The 21,046-nt window shown below is 39.3% G+C and overlaps 1 protein-coding gene across 1 annotated transcript in view; it reads right to left on the bottom strand.

The window, feature by feature from the left end:
- Positions 1-21,046, bottom strand: part of myo1d (myosin 1D) — a 134,992-nt gene that overhangs the window by 88,182 nt on the left and 25,764 nt on the right. Inside the window, exons 6-11 of the mRNA XM_080873787.1 lie at positions 19,824-19,919; positions 18,940-19,056; positions 17,789-17,992; positions 17,286-17,431; positions 17,049-17,163; positions 16,717-16,887 (exon numbers count right to left, since the gene is read on the bottom strand). Of these exons, the coding sequence (XP_080729913.1) occupies positions 16,717-16,887; positions 17,049-17,163; positions 17,286-17,431; positions 17,789-17,992; positions 18,940-19,056; positions 19,824-19,919 (849 nt within the window). The remainder of the gene's footprint in view (positions 1-16,716; positions 16,888-17,048; positions 17,164-17,285; positions 17,432-17,788; positions 17,993-18,939; positions 19,057-19,823; positions 19,920-21,046) is intronic.

Here is a 21,046-nt window from a genome sequence, read left to right on the forward strand (position 1 = left end):
GTTACAGACTTTAAAACTAAAATATTACCGTGGCTCTGCTCCAAGGTTCAGAACTTATCTGAACAAAATTTACTGCAGTGGTTTAATCCTAATCAGTGACAATCCCAAACCTATAGCACCAAAACTAAGCCCAATCCTTTGTGCATGTTTTTGCTTTTCTTCAAAACAAACAGAAATTTGCAAAAGACGGACTGTCATCCCCTTTTTTGTGTCAGAGAAAGCCATCCTCAATATTTATGCTACACTAAGAACATCCTGACTTGCATAACAAATCAATTGTCTCATTAACACACAGGAACAAAGAAAAGCCTCACACTTCCCAAAATATTTTAGATGCTGTTCTGAACGTCCCTTTCCTGTTGCTACTTGCACAAGCGGGGAATTTTTTGAAAGCTTGGCATGGAACAAATTTGACTGTGCAGAGCTCAACCTCATCTAACACCTCTGAGATGAACTGGAACACCGGCTGTGAGCCAGGCCAGGCCTCATCACCTGTCAGTGCTGGACCTCACTGCTGCTCTTGTATCTGGGCTGAAACCCTACTCTATCAGATCAATCCCAATGATCCTGGAATATCTGAAAATCCCATAAAAAACATTTATCTTTATTTTTGGTTATTAGTGTGGATGCTGATTAAGCATCCACAATATTGTTCTTCTACTTTTAAATTTCTGTACGTTTTTTGTATGCTATGTCCAGTTTTTTCAGAAAATGCATTTTCTAGTTATACATTTTACATTTTTACTATACATTTTAGTTATTATTTATACTATATAAATTATATTATATGGTCTAAATTCAATAAATAAGTAAGTTCAGTTCATTCAGTAAGTACAGCAAATTCTTCATGTTTCTCTCAAGTATAGGAGATAAACTGTTTGGAAAAATCAAACACACTTTTTAGGGGTTATTAGCCTTAAACACACACTGAAACACAGAACAGACAGACAAACAGATGCTATATCAGACAGACAGCCTGCATCTGTGGGAAGCCATACTTCCCTTCATCCATCCCAATCAGATACACTCCATCTCTCACACACACACACACACACACACACACACACACACACACACACACACACACACACACACACACACACACACACACACACACACACACACACACACACACAAACAAAAGCAGGATGCACACATGTAGACAAGACACAAATCTTGGCAGCGCTGTTGTTAGCACCTCCTCCGTGTCTGGGTTTCAGCCTAGCATTAAGTTTGAGACTGCTGTAGTGCTGGTTGTGGTGCTGCGTGCGTGCGTGCTCATCTACGGAGAAAGAAGCCACTTAAAAGAAAGAACAATGGTCAGAATAATGGCAACACAGAGACTTTGATGTCAGACGAAATAGCCACAAGCAAGGGTAGATGCACAATTATTAGGTCAACTTAAATCGCTGCATTTATTCTCAGTGAGATTAGCACTAATACAATCTACAGTACTAACCAGTACTGTGCAGTACTGACTCATATTTTTTTTCTACACTATGTTAACAACTTGTATTTTTTTTGAAAGGTTGTATTTAAAAAGCACAAATATCTTACTATAATAATAGTGTACATATGGATATATCTGTCTGTATGTACCTTTTCCTCCATAACGGGTGGACCAGTCTGAGGAAACACTGTCACACATACAGTGATTATTAACATCTATATTTTTTGTAAATCCCAATTCTTTTGATTTTTAAAATATATATAATTCAAATTATTCACCTGCCAATGGAATGTTATGTTCTCAGGTTGTTTCACATGTAACATTCGATGCACGCTGCCCATATATAACTTAACAGTCACTAAAATTTGTATCCACAATGGAATTTCATTCGGGATGCCACTAAATTCAGAGCAATTTTTTTTTAAAGAACTACGTGTTTTTAAGGAAAGTTTAAATATTTTTCTTTATCGTCAACTTTAAAAAATAAGGTCTATGACCCATCAGGTTATATAAGCCATCAGTAAAGATATTTTAAAAGTTAACAATTTTTAATGAGAGTGTCAGTGATGCGGTAGCACATTCAGCTCATGATCCATTAAAATTCAAAGATAAAATTAAAGAATAAACCTTGGTGTTGACCTAGAGTACAGTTTGGGTGAAGGCCTATTAAATGATCATTGTTTGCAAGTTTCAATTATATTTGATCAAGAGGAGGAGTGATTGTTGTAAATTGTGGGCAGATGAATGACTCACCATGACATAGGTTCATCTTTAATCTTAGAAATATAAAGACAGAAGCTGCTAAAATGTGAACAAGGCAAAAATGTAAGAATAACTAAAATAATAACTGCAGAGCAACTCAGTTATTTCAGTGAAATTTTTAAAAAAAAATGCTAGTGATGCTAATTTAAGAGGTAGGACATAGTGATTATGGCGAACAGCTTCACCTCATGAATGTAAATATGCAGAACAGAGAAAAAGAAAAAGTACAAAACATTTGAAAAGACCACAAGAGAGTTCCCAAAGCCTAAGGTGTTCCTGGTCACCATGCTTGCTTTATCTGATTTGCAGTTTAAAATTTGAATGTACGATGCCAGAAAAAAAAATTGTTTAAAATAAATTTTCATATTCACAAAGAAACAAAGAAGCACGACCACTCTGGCCTTCGTTTCACCCTGTTCTGCTTTAAAAATGAAATGCATGTTTAGCAGAAATTACTGCCGACAGCCAAAGCATTTAATTAAAAACAGAAAAGGACTTCAGGTACAGCCAAAAACATAAAACGAAACTGAGGAAGAAGAAAGAATGATCGGGTAATATGAAAATGGAAACAAGATAGACAGAACAAAAAATAATATCATTTAACCTCAAAATAACGAGCATTAAAATAATCTTGATAAAAGAATAGAAGGCAGAAGAGATGAGGCAACAAGAGATGGGAGGATTTAAATACAGAGAGAAGAAGCAGAGCGAGAGCTGAGGTGAGAAGGCGAGAGACAGACAAGAACTGTGGGCCGAGCGCGTCAGGTACACAGTGTAACATAAGCTGGTGTCAAAACGACAAAAAGCAGTGATAAGAAGCTTCCACACGTCATTTTCACTTTTTCCTTTTATTGCTGTCACATGTTTCAACATTTATTAGCAGAGAAAAGCGCCTTGAGGCGACTTTTGTTGTGATTTGGCGCTATATAAATAAAATAGAATTGAATTGAATTGAATAGAAAAGACGAGATGAAAACAACCAGGACAGAGCTGACAGCAGAAACTGAAGCAGAGGTTACTCATTCTTCTGCAGTATGTTCAGAACATACCTGACCATGAAGATAAAGGACTGAAGCAGCACTAAGAGCCAGACATCAGGCTTTGGTAACATATATGTAATTGGAAAGATCAACAAAGCGAGAGGCAACAAATGTAAAAGAAAAAATGGAAAATGTGAGTGAGGCTACAGCTTCCACAGACACTGGTTTTCAACTCAGCAGACCTGCTATAGGAGTTACTTGTTAGATCTCCTCAGGTCCACTCAAACAAGAAACACGATTTGGATAATCCCTCTGGTAGAGTTCAGACACTTAGAGAATAGTTCTTCATTAAAACCTCCAAAGTATGCACCCAACCGCCAGTATGCACGGAGGCAGAATGGAAGATAAAAGTAGATGTTTCACGTTACACAGCTGACCTTATTCACATCAGTATGGTCCTGGGTGTGAAACCCCTGGCTGACTGGGGCCTTTCTGTGTGTACGCATGTTTTCATGAATCAAAGATAATAGGTTCTGTCTCAGTACTCCAGTTTTCACCCACAGTCCAATGGCATGCAGGGGTAAGGGTAACTGGTGATTCTAAGGGCCAGATTTACTAAAAGGGACAAAATAGCGTGTGGGCGCAATAAATCTGGCACTAAATTAGCCAGAGTTATGAAATTAAGTGTGACTGGTTGTCTGTCTCTCTGTGGTAGCTCTGTCATAGACTGGTGACTTGTTCTGTAAAAGCTGGGATGAGCTACAGCCTCCCCCTGAATTGGAGCAGAAGGATAGGTAGCTTTTTAAAAACATTTTTAACAGCACGTTCCATGCTGTCTGAAACCCCCGGGGTACAATTTTTTGCTGTTTTCTAAAACAATGTATATGTTGCTTCTATGAAAATGATCGAATGTCCAATCTGAGAAAAAAAAGACATGTACCATCAATTCTAAAAACTACACTACATGTCTGCACTGTGGTATGAATTTTCTTTAACCTCCTCCTTCTTTAATTTCTCTTTGATATTTGAGCTGATTGGGACCTGATGAATGTAGAAACAAAGAATTACCAGATTTTTTATTTTTTTTACCTTATTTTTGTGTCTAAGAAAAATAAGAGCCACATATGAGGATATTCATTTAAAATTTCCATAGAACAGTAGCAGTATAATGTCCTTGTAAGTGAATATCAGGCCCTTGTAGGGCAAAATTGAGTATTTTGGTCTAAATAACCCAAAATGTGATGTCCACATATGTGGACGCCAGGTACTAGGAGGTTAAATGTTTAAAATTTTACTTAAAAATGATTCAATTGAAGTACAAAAATTACATTTACCCTAAAATACAAAGTTAATGTTGATCATCTTGTCATTAGTCCAATAACTAAAGCAGTTAAGGTCCAACTATTGTTTAATGTAACAGCCAATATTAAATGTCAGAAACATGGCTACTGGTTTTGACATTGGCTGTTACATTAGACACATCGGCCATGTTTCTGTACAGACGAGTTCAGTGGATCTCATTCTGGCAAACCAAACCCTTTTGAACAGATTTTATTGTTAAACTGTCAATAAAAGTGACCTCCAACTTAATGTGAAATGCCCCACTTTCTGCCAGCTTCTCGCCTTCCATCACCTCCTGCAATCACTTTTCCTGCAGTCCTGTTTGCCACCTGTGCCCTCCTGCTCTCTAGCCTCTGGACTGGAGAGCCATCTATGATGGCACAAGCCAGACCTCCCAATGAGAAGCATCTGACTATCTCCAAGCCTGTCAAGAACTCACACTAGGCACTGCAGTCAACAATGCAGGTGGCAGATGAGGAGATGGATTTTACGTTTCATGCCCAGTGCACTGAGTGGCAGCTGTCAGGACATTAAAACCCAGCATATCAAACTACATGCTAATCCAGACACCAACAGACAGAGTACAAACCCTGAAACAACCATCAGACTGTCCTGGTGCTGAACCGTTTTACGCCACCGATTCTCCTCTTAGAGGCATCAGTTAGCTGCCTGTGTCCATCCTGACTGCTACAGCTGACCTTGTGCATCCCTGGGACTAATGACCAGCATCTCAGTGATTAGCATCACCAACACATGGCCCATAACAGCTTTACCACTTAGTACACCATGTGCACTCATACATGTAGCAGAAGGCAGAGGACACACATACACAAGCATATACTCATGTACATCCCATTAGTATGCCGCGCCATAGCATGCCACATGCTGCGATGCTGTGATCTATGTGAAAGGTAAAAAAAGAAAACAGTGAAAGCAGATGGGAGAAAATTGAAATATATAAATTGAAACAACGAAAGATTTAAAAGCTAATAAAAAAACAGAAAAACTGATATTTTACTGCAAAATGCTACCAAACATGTGATTGCTTTAGCAAATTATAGATTAGAAAATGAAGCTGATGTTATTCTATTTAATAAATCCAGTATAACAATAACACTTTTCAGCAGCCCTAATCACAGTGTTTCCTGTTGAAAATCTTTACACCTGCAATACCAGATTTTTTTGGGGGCCACTTGGGAGCTACAAACAAAATCAGACAAAAATCCAGCAGATACGGAGCAAACGAGGTATTTGCTCTCCTTTCAGATCTTCTCCTGAGGGGAATCTCTGGATCTTTAGCTATCAAATTCTGCTCTATGTTGAACAACTAACTCTGTGTGCTTGTAAATGGTTGGGTAGTAGCACACATTAAATTACAAAAACAGCTGCCTGAGCACATTTATTTAAAATGTTACGGCCAAATAAAATATCTGTGTTACGAGGGAAGAAACTTATAAAGATAATCCATCCACCCAATTGTTAGCAAAAATGTTAAGGTTATACACACGCAAGCCCAGATACAACGCCCTTACAAACAATATTCAAATCAGTGGTAAACACTGAGACATAACCCAATAAGCTACTGCAGATTTGACATCTAATTCAATAGCTGGTCTCTACTGTTTGTGGTTTTCCGCTTTGTAATCAGGGTCATACCCAATAACTTGCAGTAAAAACTGAAAAGGCCAATCACTGTCTACAACTTTACAGCAAGTGTTTAAATTGTTGTGTAACTGTGAGCCTACAAACATACCATGCAGACTAAAATAGAAAAGAAATATTTAAACAATAAGGCTTTTACATTTCAGTGTTTGTGGTGCAAGAAGACAAAAAATCAAGTAAAAAGGCGACGAGGCGTGTAGACACAGTCAAACTACACAGTTTGTTAGCGATGAGTCATTACATTTATGAAACTAGTTAGATTTCAGTGTGATTAAAGTGTTGAGTCGAGCACACACAGGCTGATACAAAAACTGGAGACAGCTGGATTTTATGGCGCCAAAAGCAAAAATCTGACTGATGTATCACTCGCATCAGATTCAAGTGCTTCCCTTTAGGTGAGAATTCTCTGTAAACAAGCCCACAGCTCCCATGCATCAAAACTGCCTGATTAATTCATAACAAGGCTGAGAAGCCTGGAAGCAAATGAAAAGAAATTCAGATCAGCAGACTCCAACGCAACATGACATATGGAGACCTGAAAGAACGGTTTAGGAATGCTCTCTCTTCTTACTTTGACAACGGCGTGCCAAATTTAATGTCCACATGTAGTATGTAGCGAATGAACGAACACTGCAGAGCGTACGTATTTGTGCGTCACATTTTGTGAGCTGAAGCCAGACGACAGCGTAGCATCATTCAGTCCTGGAACCAGAGTGAGAACATTACGGTAGATCGTGTTATGTGAACATTTCCTGGAATTGATCTCTGACTCAATCTCTTGCTCTGCATGTCTCATTTCCATCTCATCAGCTTTTGAGGCTCTCATGCGACTACTGCACACTGAAGCAGAAATGGTTTACATTTCGTATACACTCAGCAAGCAGTTTATTAGTAAAATAACCAGTGAAAGGCAATGGATTTTTATACAGCACTGAACCTTCCTTCACGTTCAAACTGCTTTATTTAATTTTACACTATAGTGCTTTTGTTATTTAGGATCATTATGAAGTAATTCTAATGAATTACACCGAGTTATACCTACAAGTCTTTCTGTTATTTTGTCTGACAGTAACCTGAATAACTAAAGCATCTTCAGTGTTGGTCAAGTTACTTGAAAAAAGTAATCAGTAACTAATTACTGATTACTTCCCCCAAAAAAGTAATCCTGTTACTTTACTAATTACGTTTTTTCAAAAGTAATTAATTACTTAGTTACTTTTTATAAACATGATTTACAACCTGAATAGGTGATAAAGTGATAGATCTTTCAGCCCAATTCTACTTTTTCTACATAATCCATCATACAAAATGTAATCAAATGAAAAAGTCTCTTTTTAAAAAAAATTGTTTTATCAGTTTTAATCTTTTAACTTTATGCATCAAGCAAAAATTAAATTATATGCACCATTCTCTGACTTGAAGAAATTAGTTTAACATTTAAACTTATTTTCTGCACATTCCAGCACATAAAATAAAATATTTTTTGTGTTTACACTCAGTCTTTCAAATAGATGCAAGTAAAACACAGCAGAAAATAAATAAAGTCAAAGACTAGCGGTCCTGTTGCTCTATTTTCACCTGTAAAGCAGGAGTGGGGTAGGCGGAGGTTTGCCCTGGTGCAGGTGTGCCGCAGCGGTCAGTGGAAGAATACGCGAGTTTCTCTGTGAATTTCCCATTACGTCGTAGCGCACTCGGTGCTTGTTTACAGGGTTTTTTTTCCCGCTGTAAAAAGAAGTTTTCTTCCCACGCACAACGGACGCTAATGTTTTTGTCACTTTTTATGGAATCAAACTCAAAGTAAGGTCAGTACTTCCACACTTTAAACGCTGCACGCTCATACTCTCTCCTGCACTCGATATACAGTGGGGCAAAAAAGTATTTAGTCAGCCACCGATTGTGCAAGTTCCCCCACCTAAAATGATGACAGAGGTCAGTAATTTGCACCAGAGGTACACTTCAACTGTGAGAGACAGAATGTGAAAAAAAAATCCATGAATCCACATGGTAGGATTTGTAATGAATTTATTCATGAATCAGGGTGGAAAATAAGTATTTGGTCAATAACAAAAATACAACTCAATACTTTGTAACATAACCTTTGTTGGCAATAACAGAGGTCAAACGGTTACTATAGGTCTTTACCAGGTTTGCACACACAGTAGCTGGTATTTTGGCCCATTCCTCCATGCAGATCTTCTCGAGAGCAGTGATGTTTTGGGGCTGTCGCCGAGCAACACGGACTTTCAACTCCCGCCACAGATATTCTATGGGGTTGAGGTCTGGAGACTGGCTAGGCCACTCCAGGACTTTCAAATGCTTCTTACAGAGCCACTCCTTTGTTGTCTGGGCGGTGTGTTTTGGATCATTGTCATGTTGGAAGACCCAGCCTCGTTTCATCTTCAAAGTTCTCACTGATGGAAGGAGGTTTTGGCTCAAAATCTCACGATACATGGCCCCATTCATTCTGTCCTTAACACGGATCAGTCGTCCTGTCCCCTTGGCAGAAAAACAGCCCCATAGCATGATGTTTCCACCCCCATGCTTCACTGTAGGTATGGTGTTCTTGGGATGCAACTCAGTATTCTTCTTCCTCCAAACACGACGAGTTGAGTTTATACCAAAAAGTTCTACTTTGGTTTCATCTGACCACATGACATTCTCCCAATCCTCTGCTGTATCATCCATGTGCTCTCTGGCAAACTTCAGACGGGCCTGGACATGCACTGGCTTCAGCAGCGGAACACGTCTGGCACTGCGGGATTTGATTCCCTGCCGTTGTAGTGTGTTACTGATGGTGACCTTTGTTACTTTGGTCCCAGCTCTCTGCAGGTCATTCACCAGGTCCCCCCGTGTGGTTCTGGGATCTTTGCTCACCGTTCTCATGATCATTTTGACCCCACGGGATGAGATCTTGCGTGGAGCCCCAGATCGAGGGAGATTATCAGTGGTCTTGTATGTCTTCCATTTTCTGATGATTGCTCCCACAGTTGATTTTTTCACACCACGCTGCTTGTCTATTGTAGATTCACTCTTGCCAGTCTGGTGCAGGTCTACAATACTTTTCCTGGTGTCCTTCGAAAGCTCTTTGGTCTTGGCCATAGCGGAGTTTGGAGTCTGACTGTTTGAGGCTGTGGACAGGTGTCTTTTATACAGATGATGAGTTCAAACAGGTGCCATTCATACAGGTAACGAGTGGGGGACAGAAAAGCGTCTTACAGAAGACGTTACAGGTCTGTGAGAGCCAGAGATTTTCCTTGTTTGAGGTGACCAAATACTTATTTTCCACCCTGATTTACGAATAAATTCTTTACAAATCCTACCATGTGAATTCATGGATTTTTTTTTCACATTCTGTCTCTCACAGTTGAAGTGTACCTCTGGTGCAAATTACTGACCTCTGTCATCATTTTAAGTGGGGGAACTTGCACAATCGGTGGCTGACTAAATACTTTTTTGCCCCACTGTATTATCCATTGTTGATCTGCACACAGCTGTTGTCACAAACGTCGCACTCGCTTACGTCATTGTCATGAGACACTCTCGCAAAAAACAAAAAACAAAAAAAAAAAATCACGGTTTTAGTAACGCAGTAACGCAGCGTGCTTACGGGAAAGTAACGGTAATCGAATTACCGTTTTTGCGATAGTAATCCCTTACTTTACTCGTTACTTTAAAAAAGTAATCAGATTACAGTAACGCATTTACAAGTAACGCGTTACTGCCCATCTCTGAGCATCTTTATGCATAATGCAGGTATGTATAGTTGGAAATGAAGCTGCATCACTGGTGTTTATTGATGACATGGCCCAAAATAAATATCTATACTGTCTATACTGAGAAATGCTAAATTGATAGGTGTGAGCTTTCATAATCGTATCAAAAACAGAGCAGAAAAGAGAGCGTAGAGCTGCTAAAGCCAACTAAATGGTTCTCAAATGGCTCACTCTTCTGACCTCAGCCCAGTTGAGCATGCCTTTCACCTACTGAAGACAACACTTAATGCCCAAACAACCACACACAAGCAGCACTAAGCAATGCCTGACAACATATCTCAGTTAAATGAAATCCAGCATCTGCTGATGTCTGTGGGTTCATTGATAGCAAAGCTTCAGCGTTTAAAGTCATACAAATAAGCTTAAACTCAAAATTACTGTATGTAGGTTTACTTACTTTTGAACATGGCCTTGAATTAAAGCTGAAAGCCCACACTTTAACTGCATGATGAGTGCAGTTTAAATAAGTTCAAATCCCTTGTGGTGTTGCAGTTATATAACACACAAATACATTCATATCCTTCGCATGGAAAACAGAGTTGCTCAGTTGACCTTGGACCTGGCTTTTCTTTATAAAGCAACAGATGACATCTTCATTTTGAATAGAGGCAAACACAATCGCTTATTTTTACACATCCGGTAACTACTCGCAAATATTATTCTTGAGTTTTTCCTCAAGCCACCAAATAACTATAAAGATCACAGACATACTTAGCCAATGAGGTGATGTTCATTGATTTGTGAATTCTGACTTTGAAGCCTTGACTGCAGCACACTGGCCATCACCGTCTGGACCTTTGGTTCATTTAGAGCTACCATATTTAGATTATTTAGGGCTCCACCCTAAACGATTGGCTAAGGCTAGCAACAGGCTGTACTGCCTGTCACATTACATATCAGATGATTATATTGAATATCATTAAAGGAACTGCAGTCTTGGTGCTGGTTTCATTTTTCAACTCTGGAAGCTGCAGCTTGGTTGAAAGCAATGTTCTCTCTCTTTTGCACAACCTTTAAGCCATTTCGATAATTATCTGGTTCTTTTGTTACTCAGATGTCTGATTTTCCTTGTCTTTTATCGATGGGTAGGTTATCTAGTGTTATTACTTTGTTGGAAACATCTATGTGCTCATGGAATCTATTTTGATGGGAGAGGGAAAGAATACAATAATACCTAGCTCTTGTTTTCATAAAACTGTGCTTCACCCCTTTCATTTCTCTTGCGGAATGTGCACATCTCACTTCCCCTCACATAACAACTCCCAGTCTCTCACATTGCACCTCACTTTCCCTTTCCTCTTCTTTCGGTCTCCCTACATCTTCACACTTTCATCCTGCCAACTTGAGGAGCTCTGAGCTATGAGGTGAGAGTGCTTCTGTTAGTCTTTCAAGGCTGCAGAGCTCGTGTTCTCCTTGAATACTCAAAACCTTGAACATTTTAAAACTTTCCCAAAAACTAATTTGCATATGAATGTAGGTTAGGGCATCTGTTTTGAGGTCACAGTAATATACAGTTTCTCTCTTGCTGGCTCTGTTTTTTTCAGTGACCCTGTGTCAGCAATGACAACACTATTTAACTTCTAAAATGTTTCATTTTTTATGACCAAGAAATTCCAAATCCATTCCATACCTGACGGATAACACAGACATACTAACAAAATTCTCATGGGTTAGTTTTTTGGTTCTTTTTACTTTATAAGAGTTTCCAGAAAAACAACTGTGGGCTTGTCATGTGACACTCCATGTGTGGAGTAAAATATACAGCAGTTTGCATATCACAGCTCCTTAACTGCCAAGACAACACGTGACCAAAGACTGTGAGCAAATTTGTCAGCGTTTTTTCAATAATACAGGTATTTAACACTTTAGGTTTAAGTGTGTGTATCCAGCCACCCACCAGCTCCAACATCAGTCAGTACCAAACTAGACATGAAGCCTCCACTTCAATTAAAACGTCACTTCAAGCTCACTGAGTGTCATCATTTTAAAGAGGAACTCTAAAATGATTTGGCATGGTAAATAACATCTATCTCTATTTGTTTTTATCTAAAACATATCTATTGAGGCAAGTAGAGTGCGTTCTAAACATAAGATAAAGCTTTGGCTAATAAACAAAACAAAAAAGCATATTTATACAAAGCCATAAATCCATTTTACATTCCTCAAACACCAAAAAACACTTCCATATATACAGGGAGTGCAGAATTATTAGGCAAATGAGTATTTTGTCCACATCATCCTCTTCATGCATGTTGTCTTACTCCAAGCTGTATAGGCTCGAAAGCCTACTACCAATTAAGCATATTAGGTGATGTGCATCTCTGTAATGAGAAGGAGTGTGGTCTAATGACATCAACACCCTATATCAGGTGTGCATAATTATTAGGCAACGTCCTTTCCTTTGGCAAAATGGGTCAAAAGAAGGACTTGACAGGCTCAGAAAAGTCAAAAATAGTGAGATATCTTGCAGAGGGATGCAGTAGTCTCAAAATTGCAAAGCTTCTGAAGCGTGATCATCGAACAATCAAGCGTTTCATTCAAAATAGTCAACAGGGTCGCAAGAAGCGTGTGGAAAAACCAAGGCGCCAAATAACTGCCCATGAACTGAGAAAAGTCAAATGTGCAGCTGCCAAGATGCCACTTGCCACCAGTTTGGCCATATTTCAGAGCTGCAACATCACTGGAGTGCCCAAAAGCACAAGGTGTGCAATACTCAGAGACATGGCCAAGGTAAGAAAGGCTGAAAGACGACCACCACTGAACAAGACACACAAGCTGAAACATCAAGACTGGGCCAAGAAATATCTCAAGACTGGTTTTTCTAAGGTTTTATGGACTGATGAAATGAGAGTGAGTCTTGATGGGCCAGATGGATGGGCCCGTGGCTGGATTGGTAAAGGGCAGAGAGCTCCAGTCCGACTCAGACGCCAGCAAGGTGGAGGTGGAGTACTGGTTTGGGCTGGTATCATCAAAGATGAGCTTGTGGGGCCTTTTCGGGTTGAGGATGGAGTCAAGCTCAACTCCCAGTCCTACTGCCAGTTTCTGGAAGACACCTTCTTCAAGCAGTGGTACAGGAAGAAGTCTGCATCCTTCAAGAAAAACACGATTTTCATGCAGGACAATGCTCCATCACACGCGTCCAAGTACTCCACAGCGTGGCTGGCAAGAAAGGGTATAAAAGAAGAAAAACTAATGACATGGCCTCCTTGTTCACCTGATCTGAACCCCATTGAGAACCTGTGGTCCATCATCAAATGTGAGATTTACAAGGAGGGAAAACAGTACACCTCTCTGAACAGTGTCTGGGAGGCTGTGGTTGCTGCTGCACGCAATGTTGATGGTGAACAGATCAAAACACTGACAGAATCCATGGATGGCAGGCTTTTGAGTGTCCTTGCAAAGAAAGGTGGCTATATTGGTCGCTGATTTGTTTTTGAATGTCAGAAATGTATATTTGTGAATGTGGAGATGTTATATTGGTTTCACTGGTAAAAATAAATAATTGAAATGGGTATATATTTGTTTTTTGTTAAGTTGCCTAATAATTATGCACAGTAATAGTCACCTGCACACACAGATATCCCCCTAAAATAGCTGAAACTAAAAACAAACTATAAACTACTTCTAAAAACATTCAGCTTTGATATTAATGAGTTTTTTGGGTTCATTGAGAACATGGTTGTTGTTCAATAATAAAATTATTCCTCAAAAATACAACTTGCCTAATAATTCTGCACTCCCTGTAGAATATATGTATAGTTATAAAAAAAATAATTTAACACTAACAGTGCAATATAAATAAAGATGCCTAGGCATGATGACGGTGGCAACCCTAGACTCTAACACAGTCTACGTTATTTAAATAATCCATAGAGCGGCCAAATAGGACAAACATTCAGTGTAACAGTTATAAAATTCTTGTGTAAAGATCAGGTTCATGCAACATTACTCTGATGTCTGCACTGCATAAATAAACAAATAACAGAGAAAAACATTCAGAACTTGAGTCTAAGGAGCTTGGAAAGAAAAGCATCTGGAGCGTCCAAGCTCCTTAGACTACGATGACCTGGATGACTGAGAACCTTTGCAGACATTCAGAACAGGACACATCAGGCCAACACCAGAATGATGATCTGCGTTTTTCATCCTTCATATGGCAAAGTGGCATTTTCTCTTGATGTGCATGTTTTCCTTTTCCAAGTCTCCCATTTTAGTTTCAGTACTACATTGACATAAAACATAGACTCAATAAGACCACAGGTCTGCGAGACGTACATAATTTGTGAACAATTCTAAAAAGTGAGGAATAACCGATTAAAAAAAAAAAAAAAGCTACATTCTGCACATATCATGCATGTAGCTTTCTCCTTCTTTTGGGTCAAAAACTTTACCTGGCTGTCACAAAAAGCAAATAAGACTGAATGCAGTGAGATGTCCTGTCTGTCTCTTTGCTGCTGTTTCATTCAGTACTGGGGAAAGCACTGCGAGCCCCCAGGCAAAAAAACTAAAAATATATACAGTATGACAACAGACTGGATCAGACAGACTTGAAGCTTTAAATATGTTATAAACAAAAAGCACTTTTACACTTGTTTCCATGTCATTATTGTTGTTCTTTTGCTGTTTTTCTATAGGGTACATCAAACTTTAACTGAGGACAGCTGAAAAGCTATAGAAATACACTTGAGGGTGCTGCTTACTATTATATTGTGAAGGGGTGCATATAACAGCAGTGTTTTTACTTATATGTTAAAAATACTGGCGGCTGCTGGTGTTACCTCTCAGCCTCCCAGTACATATAGCTATGGTATCAATTTGAAAATACCACATTGTTTTGTTTTCAAGTTATTGCATTCACAAGATTTCCAAAAAACATGACCTCTGATCTTGAGGTCAAGGTGAGTGAGATTTGAACTTCTCTGAGATTCTCTGCCACAACACCCCATCAGCCTTTTACAGCTAAGAGGTAAAAAGGAGAAGACACTCGCTACACTTCAGTTCATCCACTTTCATGCTCTTGCAATAAGCAGAACATTTAATTTAACTGCTGTTTTTTTTGTTTCAGATCATTCAAAGATCATCTTCTCTGCATTCAATGTTACTTGGAAAGCTCATCTCTTGTGGGGTCTGGACAAATTAACTTTTGAAAAGATGTTAATCTAAATGGTAATACGCACCGTTTATTCCCCCCAAAATGCCCCAGAGATCGACTAAAGGCCCCTACAATTCACTCATTATGGCAATACTGCCTGGCAACATTAACAGCCTCCACATTGTACAGTAGTCCAGACACTGCAGGAGGAAAGTCTCTGGATAATATTTATTCATGCCAATATTGGTTCCAGGAAGTAGCAGCTGGATCACTTTACATTCAAACCCACCACTTCACATGCCTTTCAAAGTCAGAAGTCTGCTACCAGCAGCAGGAGGAGGTCGGAGTGTAGCAGAAGAGTGATGGCGAGGGGAATACTGACTCCAAGATGATAAGAGGGTAAGAGGAATACACCCCACAGTACAATCTTTACCTGATCTTGACTCATCCTGGCTTTATTCACAGTTTCTATGTCACAGTGCACTTCATTCACTTTGAACTATAACAGCAACTGCAGGGTTCACTGCCTACCGTTCACTATTCTTTCTTCACATCACATGGGACTATGCAGCCTTTCAACAGTTTTGACACAGTGACTTACTTTTAAGTATTTTGATCCACAGTATGCTGCCCAGAAATATACAGAGATGTTTACCTACCACCTGTCATCATTTATTTTCACTCTATCACCCTCTCCCTCCTCTCTCCTTTTCTTCCTCTCTTTTTCTCTGCATGGCTCCCCTCATGCATTTGTAAATACGCATTCTCCACTACTTATACCAACACAGCAAAGCACCAGCTCCACAAACTCTCATTGGCTGCCAGTGACATCACTTGTGCAAAGTGTTGAGTCAGACTCCAAGAAGCTCTTTCACTCACAGCTGATGCCCCCTTGTGTCCACACAGAAAACTGCAGCCCTAAAAATAAAAACACCTCCTGGATTTGAACACTAATCATCAGCTGCTCCAGACAACCTTTTACATGTTAAACAGCACTAGAAAAAGCTACATACACGCAAACCAGATCTATGACGGCAAGTCACCTTAACCTCATTGTAAGCCATCTGATCTCCCGGAGAAAGCAAAGGATGTTTGCAAATTAAATTGGCTTATGTTTAGTCTAATGGTCTGCACAGACCATTAGAGTGAATTACACTGTAAGCCTGGCTGATTATTAAAGCTAACGGGATCATGTTCAGTCTCTTTCCCCAAGCACTAATCGCTACTGCACAGTGTAATCTGCCCTCTGCTGTTCTCAGGTTACTATAGCCACACAATGCCTCATTAGAAGCAAACAGCCTTGATTTTTTACATCAAAGTTTGCTGAAAAGTGTGTAGTTTTGGATCTAAGGGATAGCAGGAAATTATGAAAAAAATATTTGATTAAACTGTGCTGCAGAAATATTCCCTGTACATATTGCTCTGGATTGAGATGAAAATTACAGCCATCATGTGTTTTTAGATTGATTAATGTGCTATTTTGTTTAATATTTGTCCATAAAATGTCAGAAAGTTGCTGAAATCACAGTCTAAAACTTATTTGGGTTACTGAAAGCCAGACAGCAATCAGACTTCTGACCCATTTAAAGGAGAAGCTGCTGAGTTCAAAAAAAGAAGAAGATAGAGACAGCACAGCGCGCACTTCATTTTCCCTACCTTGCGGCTGGTGTAGTGGGCATGCTTAGCCAGCTTCGTATTGAGTCCTTGCAGAAAAACCTCATCAGTGACTTTGCCCACATTCATACAGGCTTCATCCAGCACAGCAAAGATGCCCTTATGCTGCTGTTCCACCAGGTCAACAATGATCTGGTTATTGAAGTAATCAATCTAATAAAGGAAACAAAGGAGTAAAAGTAACCATGATGAAACGAAAATATACAAGCAGGCAAATTAAATACCATATGATGATGTACGAAAGGATCTTAAATGAAAACTACTTGATAAAACATGTTAATGATCACTGAAAAGTTAGAGTATTTTCTTCTTACGTGTTTCCAGGGGATGCCTTCCCTCTGATACTCATCCTGTTCCTGCTTTAGCACCAGCTGGATGAAGAGCTGCTGCAGCTTTTCATTACAGTAGTTGATGCAGAACTGTTCAAAGCTGCAGCATAAAGAATAGTAACATTAAATGCAATGTGTTTTACAACAAGATACAAAGACAAATGTATTGGAAATTCTCATTTTTTAAAAACATTTTATTTAATTATTCTTTCTTATACAGACCTGTTGTTCTGGAAAATCTCAAATCCATAGATGTCCAGAACCCCGATGACAGTGTTTTTCCCGTGGATTTTGGCGTCATAGTTCCTCACCTCAATGATGTCATTGATGCGACTCACAATCCAGCAGAACAAGCGCTCATACATGGCCTGTGGACGACAAAATCGCAGCGTGAATTGTTTGTTTTGGACTCCTTGGCAGCTTGCTGGTGAGCAAGTGCCTTGCTCATGGGCACAAGATCACCCAGTGTGCAATTAACAGTTAGAGAAGTTAAATGTCAAAATATATGAGTCACAACCCACAGTGCTGGTCCTGCAATTGCCCACAAACATTACATCCTCCACAGTCTCCAGCCTCTGTCTCGAGTCATAACACTGTGACTCATGCAAGTGTGAATCAGTGTGAACAGCAGTAGAAATATCACCAAGCACTGAGCAAAATATCACAGCCCTACAGGTGCTGGCCCACAGGCCACCGTGAACATATCGAGTATTCACAGCAATAACCTTGGCTAGCGCGTCCCGCCCGTAGTTGGCCTCTTGTGTTGTGTGCTGTTTTTCAATGACATCCCGTCCCGTGGCTACCGTGCGATAAAGCAACGCCTTCTCCACGTTTTCCTCCTTGGTGGACAGCAGCTCCCTGATCACAGACACCAGCTTTGTGTTCTCTATCAGGGTCACATCACCGTCCACTCCAAATGTCAAATTTCCCTAAAATATAGAACAAAGACAATGGCTTAGTATTTATGGCATGAAATACTAAAGTAAAACGTCTACGCTACGTGAGAAATTTAACTTAAATGAGGAACATATTCTGCTTAACCCAACTAAACTTTAATAACGTTGTGGTGCTCGTCTTTTAACGACCACTAAACTGAAATAATTTTCAGGAATTTGCTTTGAATAAACAGACATAAAAATCATAAAACAAAGCATAAACAACATTTTAAAAGTGTAAATATGATCTGATTATGCGACAAACACTATATACAGTAACAAAAATAAATAAAAATTCTCATTCACCCCACACAAATCAGCCACATCAACAAAACCACTGTCAGGTGCACTGAATAACTCATCGTCTCGTTCCTTATCAATCTTCAGGGGAATTCTTGGCTCCGTGTATTCACGTCTAACTCACATACCACCCACTTGAACACTGATCTAGCCTTAAGGAACCTCTCCCTGACTGGACTGGCCTCCCACAGCAGTACAATGCACCCCACTACACTAGAGATTTTATTTAGGAACACCATAAAGGTCCTAAGTCTTGACCCATCCTCCAAAACTCCACAGATCCCAATCTGATGGAGCACCTGCAAGATCCGCAGGACCCAGGCAACCTCCTACCAACCCCAGAGGCCAATATTAGGTGCGTCGCTTTAGTATTGGGGCTGGACATTTAATAATTCTTCTGATTTATCCCAAGTAATAATAAAAGTAATAAGAGTTTGTACTCTGGGACATCTAAGGAGCTTGGAAATTAAAGTGAGTGGACTTCTTTAAGTTTCTTGAAGATGCTTCACCTCTCATCCAAGAAGCTTCTTCAGTTCTAAGAGAAGTTTCCATGACCTGGATGACTGAGAACCTTCACAGACATACACTGGGACACAGCTGGCAAAAGAAATAAGCAGAGTTGTCGTATTACTGGGCATTACCAGATGCAGGATGGTTGCCAGGATCTTGTAAACAGTCTGAATCTCATCCCCTGTGAAACCGATCACTTTCATGGCATCAGCTACAGCTTTGAAATCAGCACCATCGTTGATGCAAGACTGGAGAGAAGAAGGAGAGACACTGAAAGCGGATCAAAACAAATAACTGGAAGGAAACAGGAAACAATCAGCAAAGCCTAACATCTTTTCAACATTTATCCCCCTTAATGGTTCAATGGAACAAATACAGATGTTAGTATACAATGTTACAGTTTACAATGTTTTTCTGTTTAGTCTTTGTGCTTTCTCCTTTCTCTTCTAATCAATTGAGTCAGGATATCACGTGTTAATTAAATAACAAACCAGCTCTTAGCTGAGATGCTTTCCTATAAAAACAGGAGTCGCTGAGGCGAACTGTGTACAAACCGCCACCTCGGCTGTGTGGTGGTGTTTTGTTCCATGACGTCAGGCAATTTGTTGCTGTCAAGTGGTTTTGTTCCTACTCATTAAGCTCAGGCAAAGATGGCAACACACAGCAGAAGTCTGAATTAAAACATATCTCAAGAGACCACAGTGAATTTAATGCACCGTGACTTTGAATTGTTAATCAATGAAATTATTTTTTCCACTTGTGCTCCAAATATGGGAGTTACGTGGTTTGTTTCAAAAAAGCCTATAAACTGTGGTCAGGACAGACACATCTGCAAATCGTGTGCTTGATTGTATTTATCCCAGTGCAAACAAACTTACTGTCACGCTGACATTCTTTTAGGGGTTTTCATGCTTTGCCAGTTCTATAAACACATCTTAATAGTTTAATTTTTTAAAAACAAAACCACAACAAAGTTCATATGTGAATTGCAATGTATATAAATTGCCTAGATTACCTTAAGCTGGCCTCCAACTTTGATGAAATTGTATGCTTTTGGGTCCTTCTGGATGTGAAGCGAGCGTAAAAGGGAATCTGGAGCTCCTCTGAGTAGCTAGTGAAGGATAACAAAGAAAATACTTTGTTGTTTTTAATGCTGTTGACTGAAACTTTGCACGTGTTAATCATATAGAACAGAAATATGCTGCAGCCTGAGCCATTAGCATGCCAATCTTAAGTTAAGCCATTTAGGAAAAGTAAAAAGAAAAAGAAAAGATGTTTACTCCGTGGAATTTTTCCCAAGTTCAGGAAATTGTCTAAATGATACCCTTAACTAAAAATGTTTGCTTTTCTGGTTCAAATAGCAGACCTATTAGTATGCTCCTCATGCTCAGCAAGCAATAAACAAACAAACAAAAACATATAAAACAACCTAGAGTGCAGAACAGGGCAGCCGGACTAGTTCTGCACTGCTCCTACCAATTTGCACGAGATGCATAAACAATTATCTGGACTTACCGATAACTTAAAGGCACAGCTTTTGTTATATATACACAAAGGTATCATGAAATCTAGGCCACATTTGTTTTGTGATAAGAAAAGTGTTTGAGTATCTGAAACAGGTTGCCAAACATCAAACAAAGAAAGAGTTTCATTTGACAAGTTTCTACGGCAACGGTTGTGGAGTTTATCTCAATGAGTACTGCAACTATTTAATTTCCGGAATTTCTTTACCTGGATTTCTTTACCAACACAGATTGCCACTATTGTTTCTATGCTCTTTGATATTAGCGGAATATTAGTGTTGTTTTGAAACATGTTCATGTATATTTTTAAAATGGAATCCAGGAAGAGTAGCTGTGCTCTGTGTTACAGCCAATGGGGGTTCCTAATAAATAAACAAATAAATTCAACATCAAACAACCTCAACTCACTATCCTCCCACATTTGGAAACAAAAGGTCTTTTGACTCAGAAATGCTGCAGGGATTCAGAATCCTGCTGCTGAGTCTGTATTTTGCATATTAAAAAGGGGACCCTGTGGAGCTTTTCTAAAAATAAACTAAAATTGTGTTTTCATCCAGATTTCCCTGCCAAAATGTGTTGTCTGTCTTCAAGGTCCAGCTAACATATTTACAGACTGTTTTCATCAGTGTTTACTAGGTTGCAGTTTACTTTGATTGCACTCAGTAGTGTTTATTGTTGCACTACTGCTCACTGTTGATCACTGAATTAATGAGAC

Source organism: Rhamphochromis sp. 'chilingali', assembly GCF_963969265.1.
Source record: "Rhamphochromis sp. 'chilingali' genome assembly, chromosome: 22".
Taxonomy (NCBI): Eukaryota; Metazoa; Chordata; class Actinopteri; order Cichliformes; family Cichlidae; genus Rhamphochromis; species Rhamphochromis sp. 'chilingali'.